This window comes from Periplaneta americana, chromosome 7 (assembly GCF_040183065.1).
Source record: "Periplaneta americana isolate PAMFEO1 chromosome 7, P.americana_PAMFEO1_priV1, whole genome shotgun sequence".
Classification (NCBI taxonomy): Eukaryota; Metazoa; Arthropoda; class Insecta; order Blattodea; family Blattidae; genus Periplaneta; species Periplaneta americana.
Window position 1 is genome coordinate 106,351,864 of NC_091123.1, and position 12,360 is coordinate 106,364,223.

Sequence of the window (12,360 nt, forward strand, 5' to 3'; positions counted from 1 at the left end):
ACCTTTAACCTCTGTTCCTCTCTCAACGTGAGAGTCCAAGTTTCATAACCATACAGAACAACCGGTAATATAATTGCTTTATAAAATTATTTCAGTTTTTTTTAGAAACCAGAGTAAATGACAAAAGCTTCTCAACCGAATAACAAGCATTTCCAATATATTTTATTATGCGTTTAATTTCTTCTCGAGTGTCATTTATATTTGTTACTGTTGCTCCAAGATATTTGCATTTTTCTACCTCTTTGAAGGATAAATTTCCCATTTTTATATTTCCATTTCGTACTATGTTCTGGTTATGAGACAATCATACTGACACTAATATTTTGTCCTCGAGCAGAAAAACTTGTAAAGCAGCAAATTATGGACAAAGTTTGTCTATTTTGAGAGAAATCACTTCTAAAACATTTTTTTATTCACTTGCAAATTTACATATATGAGTACCGGTATCACTTCTTAGACATCGATATTTACTTTTGATAATTTGTATGGATGAGTTTGTTGTTCATTTTATACAGAGTGTCTCGCAGCAGGAAGTCCATAGCTTACCTTCGTGTTCCTGGGATTATTTTGAGTGAAAAAGTTCTAATCAACATGGGTCCGAATTGCAACGGTATCTACAGAAAACACAATTCTAAATTAATAATTTTATTACTTGTGATTGACTTACAATTTTATTTTGAGTAATAAACATTCTAAATTATCACATTTGAGGTTCGAAATGACCACCATGGTTGTCGAGGCATATTTGAGCTCTGTCTGAAGAGAGTTTATCGCTCTCATTACAACACCGCCATCATTTCTCAAATCTTCACCGCACTCCACTATTTTCCCGAGAAGTTCGACCCTTGTGTTCGACCGAGCAGCATACACAACTGATTTCATGTGCCCCCAAAGGAAGTAATCTAATGGAGACAGATCTGGTGATCTTGGTGGCCAAGTCACTGGACCTCCTCGGCCAATTCAATTATGTAGAAACTGTTGATTTAAAAATGTAGTCACACACCTGTCAAAGTGTGGAGGTGCACCATCTTGATGCAGCCACATGCCTTATCTAATAAGAGAGGAACGTTCTCCAACGTAACTCTGGTAACTCTGCCTGCAGGAAATGCAGATAATGATGAGCTGTTAAGGTGTTTGGAAACTCAACAGGTCCGACAAATTGATTCTCAATCATATCACACCAAATGTTTACCGAAAACCGAGTTTGGAAATGTGTTTCCTCGGATGCATGTGGATTCTCATGTGGTCAGTCCATACATAAGCGTTTCTTGTGTTTGTGAAATCTCTGTTGAAAGTTGCTTCATCTGTGAATAAAATCTTGGAGCACAATTCACGGTTTCGAAGTAGCCAAGTGCAGAAGTTTTCACGTGCGATATAATCATTTGGTTGTAGAGTCTGGACACTTTGAATCATAGATAAATAACTTTGATTATGAAATGGGTATAAACCCTAACTAGTTTACGTAAAGTTTAATTTTTGATCCTACAGAATATATCTGTTATGGTAACAATGATTGTTAGAGGAGAAAAATTCGCTCCTACGCCGGAGGTCGAACCCAGGTCCTTGGTTCTACATACCAAGTGCTCTAACCACTGAGCTACGCCGAAGTTCAATTCACAGCACCCGATCGAATTCCTATCCTCTAGTGTTTTCCCTTTGTGGCCTGACTCCAAGTTCGACATATCGATGGCCAAGAACTAGACTGTTCCAAGTCCATTTTACTTTTTTTTTTCTCCCAGAAGAGCTATTTTAAGCTCCTGACATTCAAAACTTCATGAAACAATTTGGAATAGGTTCATAACAATCTTATGGAGAGAAATATTTATAATTTTGTTCGATTCATATATGCAGAGAAGAACTGGAATACAATGAAACACAGATTTCTTTCTTATAAAAAGTTGGGCTTAGTCTGGTTCTCAGCCATCGATATGTAAGTGTGGACATATATTAAGTCAACTACCATTATACCATTGCCATAATAATCATTGTTACCAAAACAGATATATTCTGTAGGACCAAAAATTATCTTTACGTAGATTCTTCGCTCAACAGTGCATATTACTGTGGAATCCCGGCCACCAAGTCACTTAATTGAGTGCGCTCCTTGTATAATGTATACTATAACGTCTTTGGTATGAAGTTGGTTTGGATATCTGTTCATTTTCCATTCAGCGGTTTTTTCATTCATCTTAAAAAGAAAACTGGTACAAAACTGCGGTTTGAAAATCCACCCACCCCTCGTTTTCGTACACTCCAATTGTGTGAATCATGCGTAGCTATGACTCCCAATCAGTTTTTTTTTTTTTTTTTTTTTTGTCCTTGTGATGATGAGTATTTTACATTATTTGCCATCTACAGTGCATTTGCTTCAACTAATCACAACTGCAGCGTCATCTCTTGGCTTTTCGCGTCAACATCATGACAAATATTTTATTCGTAGAAAATCTAATCACAGTTCATCAGGATTGGCGTTAACCTAACAAACGGGAGTGTAAGGTGTCATTTTAACTTGCGAAAGCGATTGTTAAATGTATTTCCCTAAAGCAGAAATGGATTTCAATGTAAAAAAGCTTGTCCGAGATGCGGGAACGGCGCTGAGTCGTGTTGTACAGGTAATAAAATAAGGATGCTATGTTGCATCTTACAATACAGATTTATTGTGTGAGAAAAAGTTTCATTGACCTTTTAATATTTCTATTAAAAATTGTATGTTATGGCTTTTGGTTCACTGACATTTATTTTGTGTGAGTAGCGGTGAAGGGTTATTAGGGGCTATTTTTATTGAATAGTTACGAGTCTAATAACAGTGTCCAGTGTTATGTAGCCTAAAATGCAATAATTGATATTGTTAAAGATAGGGTTCTGTAAACATGTTTATTTAACAAATGAAATTTGTGTAAGCCTGACAAATTAAAAGTATTGTTTGGTTTTCCGAAGTTCAGTGCTTTGATAAGGTAGTGATTATTCTTTGTGATGTGTGTTTCAGTCCCAATGTCAAAATCTTGCCCACTAGAAACAAAACATAAAAAATGAATTAGGAATCCAATGAATTCAGTACGATAATGTTAGTAGTTCCGGGATACAAAGACAAGACTGATCCTGGCAATTATTATGGTAAAGGTTACTTATGTCTCGGCTACTATAGGAGACAAAGGCCTGGGCCAGTTTTACACTAATGCTAAACATCTTATTGCCGTCTATCATCTGATATCTTCTTCTTCACTGAACTCTTCTCCCGTTCACCATTCCTTCTAGTTCATCTTTCAGAAGGGAGTTTCGTCTCAACCAGTGACCCAGTCAATTCCTTTTCCTCTTCCTGATCAGTTTCAGCATCATTCTTTCTTCACCCACTCTTTCCAACACAGCTTCGTCGTTTCTTATTCTGTCTATCCATTTCATATGATTCAACCTTCTCCATATCTACATTTCAAATGCTTCTAGTCGTTTCTTTTCACTTCGTTGTAATGTCCAAGTTTCTGCCCCACATAATGCTACACTCCACACAAAGCACTTCACTAGTCTCTTCCTTAGTTCTTTCCCTACAAGTCCGTAGAAGATGCTTCTTTTCTATTAAAAGCTCTGTTTGTCATTGCTGTTCTCCTTTTGACTTCTTGGCAGCAGTTCATGTTAAGTCTTACTGCTTGTAGTACACCCCAAGTAGGTATTTGAAGCTGTCCACTTGTTCTACTTCCTCATTTAGACTTTGCAAGTTTACCTTCGTTACTTTTCTTTCTATGACCATGGTCTTCGTCTTATTGGCATTTATCTTCGTTCCATACTGCTCACAGCTGTCAGTATCATCTCTCTTCTGCTAACAACACCATATCATCAGCAAATCTTATGCACCTTATTGTTATTCCTCCTACCATCACTCTTCCCATGTTGTGAAAACATTTCTTTACTAAATCCTCCCAGTAGATGTTGAACAGGTTTATTTAATGACCAATAATTGTGTGAATCATCTGAATAAAAGATTTCATTTTTGACGCCTTATTTCTCTTAAACATTTTAGGTTTTTCAAACTGTTCACTTGTGGTACATAATGTTATTAAATTATATATCTAGTAGAATAGATAGAATAATTAAACAATTAGTAGCGAGGGTAGCATATTGAGAAACATTTTAATTGCTGCAGTACAGGGATGCTCCATTTGCTTTTTGCTCACTAGCGCTAGATAGCCTAGGCTAGTTTTCCTTAAACATGTTTACACGAGAGTATAATCAATTTCTGCTGTAGTTTTAAAAGAACTTGATATTTATAATAGGCCTACGATATATCATTTTTGTGTATCTGTAGCCCATCATGACGGCCTCTTAAGTACCGGTATAGCTTTCTTTAAAAAGTGGTCATATTTTATGGGTTTTCAGAAACGAAAATTACTGAAAAATGGCAGAAAAACAGTTTACATTAAAAAATATATGACTAAAAGGATAATTTCTAAGGAAAATATATCAAATAACTTATTTCTCACAACTTACTTACTTATGGCTTTTAAGGAACCCGGAGGTTTATTGTCGCCCTCATATAAGTCCGCCATCGGTCCCTATCCTAACAAGATTAATCTAGTCTCTACAATCATATCCCACTATCCTCAAATCCATTTTAATATTATTCTCTCATCTATGTCTCGGCCTCCCCAAAGGTCTTCTTCCCTCCGACCTCCCAACAACACACTATATGCATTTCTGGATTCACCTATATGTGCTACATGCCCTGCCCATCTCAGATGTCTGGATTTAATGTTCCTAATTATGTCAGGTGAAGAATACAATGAGTACAATTTCGCATTTTGTAACTTTCTCCATTCTCCTATTACTTCACCCGTCTTAGCCCCAAATAGTTTCCTAAGCAGCTTATTCTCAATCACCCTTAACCTCTCTCTGTTCCTCTCTCAAAGTGAGAGTCCAAGTTTCACAACCATACGTATCATAATTTTACCTGTATTCATGTCTTGTATAAATGTCGCAGATCTTTTTGGCACTTGTGAGGAAAGAGAAAGTTAGCAAGTGAGCCTTTATGATGGTCCTGTGCAGTGATGGGTCAAGGAAAGGGACTGAGGTAGACAAGGGAGGAGCAATGACATTAAAGAAAAGTATGCTCAGTTGCTTAGAAGTAATCGACCTGTAGGCGAGATGCCGCTGATACTTTTTGAACTAAAATATAGTAAGCCAAATTACTAAAAGGGGATGAACAAGAGATATCATTCTCAATGTATACAATTTTATGAGGAAATAAGCAGAGTAGTCAAAAATAAGATACAGAGAGTAGCAGAGGCAAACGTGTTCTAACAAGGGGGAAGAAAACTTTGCCTGAACAAAAATAATAATATGGAGCTGAAGGAACATCAGTGAGTGCATCTGTAAAAAAACGGTCGATGGCAAAAGACCACTACTAACATTGATGACTTTGAGAAACGCGTGATATGATGAATGATTCACGAATTCTATTTTTTGCACAAAATTTCTCCTACAATTTTTGCATAAAATTTCTCTTACAATTTTGAAGTTATTATCCATTCTATCTGAAATCACCCATCATTGATTGGGGGGCACTAGTTTAAAGAATATTTTAAGAGAGTTAGAGTTCAAGTGTACGAAGACGGGGAAAAATTGAAGTGCACTGATCGAGAGGCAAAGAATATCATTTCTATCAGTCATAAAGTGTAGAGAGAAAGGTCAATCCATCATCTACAGGGAAGATAACTATGTAGCCCTACATAGAAGTCACAATGATAAAAGGATTGGATGAAGATCATAATAATAACAAATTACAATGAAAGCAGCAGTGATAGTGTAGTAGAAAAAATTTCTAACAATAACAATAAACATACAGTCTCTAATGTTTTATTAGATTCGGTGTTCGTGACTTATTGACATTATAGGTATATTTTCACGAGTTCTGAGTGTACTTTACTGTCACAGCGATCGGCATGCGGGTATCAGTTGGGGGTTGTAGCTGGTTGGGAGACAACATACTAGTTCGATAGTGACTCACTTCTTTGCTTAACATTTAAAATTTCAGAATTCAAAAAGATCTGCGATACGTCTTATACCTGTCTAGCAATGAGCATATATGCTAGGCAGACTAAAAGCCCGAACAAACCAAACCAAACCTAACCTGTCACTGATCCTCAAGCTTACACAAACTCACTACCTACTGTTCCTCCTTACCTACCAAAAAATGTAGGCCTACATGCAAGGCATACCAAAAGACTGAACAAACCAAACCTAATCTGTCACTGATCCTTAACCTTATGAACATTCGCTTATGATGTAGTTCCACAATTTGCTCACACATCTTTATCTGGCAATATGTCATGTCTTAACAGAAAAATATTGCAGTTCTTCAGTATTCAACAGTGGCCCCTTTGAAAATCCCAAAACCTTCCACTTTTAATTAATTAAATATTCACAAACCTGATGTTAAAATTGATGCCCATTGACCAATTCGGCATCGAAAAATAGAATCAGAAGAAGTAGAACCAACCATTGACAACCGTCTTATACAGTCCGTGTATTTTGCCACAAAATAGGTAAGATCACAAAAATCAAACAAACACAAAAAAAGACTTTTTATTGCTTGTCCGCCACTTCTTAACAATAAATAAATGCTCTTAAACCGACATTAACTTCGAAAATGTGATTTTTATATTTTTTGGCGTGGTCATGATTGGTAACAATTCATCACGACGCTGGATGGGCGTCAGTCCCATACACTGGCAGAAATTTCATGAGAATATTACTTCCCCATGAGGACTTGAACCACTGCATTCTGTAATGTGAGTCTTAAGCATGATGCCTTATACTTCAATGCTACAGTGTGGGACCATCATAAAATAATTGATTAAAATGTCATAAACTTTCTTAGTAGGCCAGAAAATCTGTTCTAATATGCTAATGTGCGCTACATGGAACACTTGGCAGAATGCCAGCAAGCAAGTTCTACCAGCAGAAATCATTGGATGATGGTCTGAACAACAGAAAATTAATTCAGAAGTTCCCTCACTGTCTTTAGCCTATATTGGAGTCTAGAAATACCCTCCATAACAGTCCAGACACAATTGACATCTCTGAAGTAGGTTCTGGGACACTGTTGGAAGTTCAGCCAGTGTAATCCTAGCTATAGTACAGGTAGCGTGAATATTGTCTTTTAGTTCTTCTGTGGTATGCAGATTATTTTCATACACTTCAATGTTCCCCACTCTAGAAGGGCACATTTGATGAATGATCCAAAGACAATTTAGCCTACTGTGCAAATTTCACGAGAGGATCCCTGCAAGGAGAGTATGATCCTTGTGGGGTAAGAGGAAAGAGTAAGTCAGTAACTCAGCATCTCTGAAGGAGGAGGTGGATGGGGGTGGTGGCATTGGCTGTCTGGGACAAACAAGGCTCAGTCATTGGCCAGCCATTTCCGTGTCTGGGGTTGATTCCAAGAGTGGGGGGGGGGGGAACTCGCATTCCTTGCCGAGATCTTCTCCTGAAATGCGAACTGTACTTGCCTTGGGGTAAAAAAAATTCCATTTCAGTCTGTAATTTTGAATAATTTCTAAAATTGATTGAATTCTAAATTTGTCTTGAGCACCTGAAGTCTGGCAGTTCTTTTTTTGTAACTGATCTCTGCCAGTGTAGTCTAATTCATTGTTGTTCACATTTTCTAATTTCCATATCTCTTGGCTAGGCTCAGATTGGTTTTTCGAGGGCTGGGCCTGGAATGAATTCATGAACTTAAGCTTACAATGACCCATTGTACGCCCTATGTATATGGTGAATGTCCAATCCTGACAGCATTCGTGAATCCAATACTGACAGATGAACCATTTTGCCTCAGCCCTGACAGAGCAGGTCCCATTCCCAGACAAGTACCTGATAAGATCTCAAACCCTTCCTATTATCAGCATTGGAAACCTATACTGCTCCAAGTTCCTCACCCCAGCCTATATTTAACTACTACATATCTCATTTCCTGAAGGACATAAAATGGCAAGCGTTTCAAGACTTATGCTTTGTTATGACAGTGAAGCATGCAAATTAAGGATGAAAAATGAAAGCAAATAGGTACCACATAACAGAACAACTGAATAAATCATCTACATCACATGCATTTCGTTATTGTCCTAAGGGGAAGGGTCTCTGGGTCATCCAGTGAAACATTGGGTTGAAAACTCGAGAATGAGAGATCGTAACAGACATATCTCACTTACATTGCTAATGTTTATGTATTAAGAAGTTTGAAATACAGAGTTTATGACTCTAATAAATAATCGTTACAAACTGTGGTTTTCTCGTTTAATTTTTTACATGTCTTGTCAGTGTGTGACATTTTACAGTCAAAATAATTAAAAGAATTAACTTTTATAACAATTAAGGTATCAATGCATATTTTACTTAATGCAGTTTTTTTTAAGAAATGCTGTAACTTTGTATTTACGAATATCTCCTTTTGAGGAGTGGTAAGCACAATAAGCCTCAGGCTGCAGTGTAAGCCTTTGGGTCTGTCCTCCATAAAAGAGAGAAAAAGAAAGTTGCAATAATTATCAAAAAGTGTAATAAAATTAATGTGTCAGCATTTTTATATACCTAGTCAGTGGGATGCATACCTCTTTAGACAACCCCTCGTACCCCTGAGGATATGTGTACCCAAAATGTGGGATGCAACCAAGGCTTTTTAACTTTACCCAGGTTGCATCAGTATGTATTGACCAATCAGAACGCAATCCTGTGTGATGTATGACGATTCCTGGCACATGGCGACTATCATTTGATAATATTATGTTGTGCCGAGAAATGTTGAAATAAATTGAAAATAATGCAAAATATCACCCGTGAAACGTTAAAATACATATATAATATATAGAAAATACTTACATATTATGAATTTGTGTTGTTCACTGTTTATTTTTGAATTGATAGTGGTAATGGCCAACATCTGTATCTGCAGGATGTTTTCGTGTTTTCCCAATTTTATTCTTGTTATACCTCATTTAATTCACGAGTCAGGGTTTTACGGTGGTTTCACCATGATGGAATGGCATAACCATGTTCTGCCTATATTGCGTGTGAGCGTGTGCAGTTTTATTATGAAGCTGCGGAAATTTATTTTTTAGTTTAAAGACAACATAACCTATAGGCATAACACAAATACAATGTATGTAGTGATCAGCTCGTGTGATAGTTCAGGAAACCCTGAAATTAAATTTAAAGTAGTGCAAATTATAACGTGTGATATTTATACGTAGTTATAAAATACTTACGCGTGCATACGTATGTTTGCTCTGTCTAGTTTTCACTATGGCTTCGAAAATATCCGTAGGAATATCTTTGATGCAGGCCTATAGGAATATATTCAGCTGTCCTTTTTAGTATATTTTTGCCAATTTGAAATTCAGTGATATCATGAAATTCAAGAAAGTGATCTTCAATTTATAATGTTGTAATATAATATGAACATTAATTTTTCAAACGGTTTTCTTCTACTCTGTCGTACAAAAATGCTTGTTTAACTACCATAGTACTTAAAAATAATAATACATTAAAATGGCATACAAGTGAATTACTTACTTGTTAATTAATTATTTTCTTGTACTTTTTATTCATCTGTCTCGCTTCTGCATTATCCTGCACTCCTAACCTCTTCCTCTTGTGTGCTTCAGTTTTGGAATTTAGATACTTTATCCTCACGAAAAATATAGTTTTCACAGCTGCTTCAAGTACCTCTGAAGGAATATGTTGTAGGCCTACACTTGAAGCTACGAAGTCTGTGGTCCTTTTTAAAACATTTTTCCCTCGTTGAACATTGTCTTTATGGAATAATGTGAATGAGGACACAATATTTTTTAATTCTTGTAGCCAGGTAAAGGTAAAGTAAGGCCTCCGTATGAAAGATGTCTAACCCAGGATGGAACTGTGTAGTTATGTTCTGTGTGAATTTTGTGCGTGAAGTTTCCCAGATACGGATATTTATCTTTAAGCTTCTTGGCCATGTAACCTGCAATATATTCCAAACCATCCTCTTCACTTTGTTGTACAATTTCAGCATGGGAAATTTGTTCATTTGCAAGATCTTTAATGTGTAGTTCATCAGGCAGACAGCTTGATTCAGGTATGGTTATTTGAGCTTTGTTTAGAGCTTTCGCTACTATAAATTCATCCTGGTCAGCATCAGTTGTATTTGTTTGCCTCTGAATAACTCCAGGGTTCTTAACTAAGATAATCATTCTTATTCTGTATATACAGTCCAATGGAGAAGGATGATCATGTAGTCCACCTCGTGTCCGGATTTGAGAAAAGAAATTTTCTACCAGATCTTGATTTAGTCTGTGTGTTAAAATGTATTTGATGTTGTGCTTTTCAACCATATCTTGAAACAAGAGGCAAAGGGATTTAATGGAAACAATTACAGCTTTCTGAAAGGTCTGTAAACTATTTTTTCCAGTGCAGAGTGAGGTGGTCATAACTGTTTCCATTTTATTTAAAATTATATTTTGCTGCTCTAGATATGTTCCATAGGGCATTTTAGTTGGAACTGAATGGTTAGGGGTATAAGAATTGAATATGTCATACCATTCATTTACCAGTTCTATGAAGGCTCCTGTTACTTCAGCTAACTTTTTGTCAGGTCCAGGTTTGTAATGTTTCAAAGCAGTGGCTGTAGTGTGAGAGAGTAACTATGCAGCTAACAGAACATTTTGCCCTTTAGTTTTTTCACATTTCACATGGCTGGCACTTAATTTGTGGCATGAAGTTATTTCTGTGGCAGTACTTTTGATCAATTCTTCCACAGGAACACTACTGATTTGTTCTCCATTTTCCAAAGTAAATCCGTTGTCTAGGAACCAGTTACGAATCAACTTTAAAAGATGGGGAGCATCAGCAAAAAAGTAGATGGGTTCCTGTGAGACGGGATGTTTGTAGATTGTATTCTGAATTGATGTTGACAGCTCCCTCCAGAGACCCATATTCCCTCCACCACAGTCACTAACACAGGCAACTACTTTATAGCCAATATTATTTAATTTAATGATAATATCATCCAGTATGACCTGAGTGATTTTGCAATCAAAGCCAATATATATTGCCTACTTCCATTTCGCAAAAAGTCCTCTAGCCATTACAATCTGGAGATAAGAATGAGGTCCCACAACTTCATCCTCTTTCTGGTCATATTCGAGAGTACTGGCTATTTTCATTTCGTCATAGGATAGAACTGTTGTTTTTTTCAAAATTATTCATATTCTGTCCTGCAACATCCATTATTTGTATGACATCAGGCAAAACACCTTGTCGCAGTGACAGATTTGAAGCCCACCTTTGAAGCGATGAAATTCCAGGTAAGGGAATATTCATTTTTTCTCTAAGGTATATGTAACACCTTTTACTAAGGTATCTAATAGTGAAAGCATTAGAAATGTCATCAGGTGACCATTTCACATGTTTTTTTTTTTTTTTTTTGTTCATGATTATGTCTATTTGATTTTTACTAAAACCCCCTGAAAGTACTTCCTGAATTTTGTGATTTAATGCAAGAACTTTCTTCTCATCCATTTCATCAGATATTTTTTTAATTTTTTTTTCCAATTGGCTAATCTGTTTTTTATATCCTTCAACTTCATATCTACTTTGTAAACATTGCTCTTTGAGTTTCTTATTTTCCTCTAGAACTGTGTTATAATTTTTAAGTAGAATTTCATACCTCGCTTCTTCATTCTGTGGCTCAGGTTCTGGAACTGACTCACCCACTTCATTAATTTCAGCATCCTCTTCTAACATATTGTGAACAATAGTTTTTAGATTTCTCTTCTCCATTCTTATATTTCGAGGTGATACTGTCTTCTGAGACTGTTCTGGTGTTAAATTTAATGTTGGAACAGCTGAAAGTAACACAGAATTAATAATTATAATTAATAATAATAATGCCTATCATAATAAGAGTATAAAAAATCAGTCATGTGATAATTTATAGGCAGAGCTTGACAAACGGGACTTTATAATAAACAGGAATATTTAAAATTCATAAGTAGTAAAGGGAGAACACAAGTTATAGATGATAACTTTCTTCACAACAGACATAATACTTGATATATTTTTTTTTTAGGTATACAAAAAAAAAAAAAAAGAAACATTTTCACCTTTTTCTTTTGTGGTAAAAGCTTTTGCAGATAGCAACAGCACATCTTTGGCCTGGCATGGCTGAAAATGGACTAGGACATTAGGAGGGAGCAATATATATATCATTATCGGTATTATTGTTATACATATTATTTTATTAAATACATGGTGTACAAAATTATTGAAATTTAAAAATAATTAATTTACTAATTTTTCCATAACATAACAGCGATAAAATAATAATGGTATTAGATT

The 12,360-nt window shown here is 35.9% G+C and overlaps 1 protein-coding gene across 2 annotated transcripts in view; it reads left to right on the forward strand.

Annotated features, from left to right (window-relative positions):
• Nucleotides 1-2,397: 2,397 nt before the first annotated feature.
• The window catches only part of EndoB (SH3 domain containing GRB2 like, endophilin-B), a 133,318-nt gene continuing 123,355 nt past the window's right edge, over nt 2,398-12,360 (forward strand). For both annotated transcript variants that reach the window (XM_069831140.1, XM_069831141.1), the window contains exon 1: nt 2,398-2,612. In XM_069831140.1, coding sequence (XP_069687241.1) covers nt 2,529-2,612 — 84 coding nt within the window. In that variant the 5' untranslated portion in view covers nt 2,398-2,528. The remainder of the gene's footprint in view (nt 2,613-12,360) is intronic.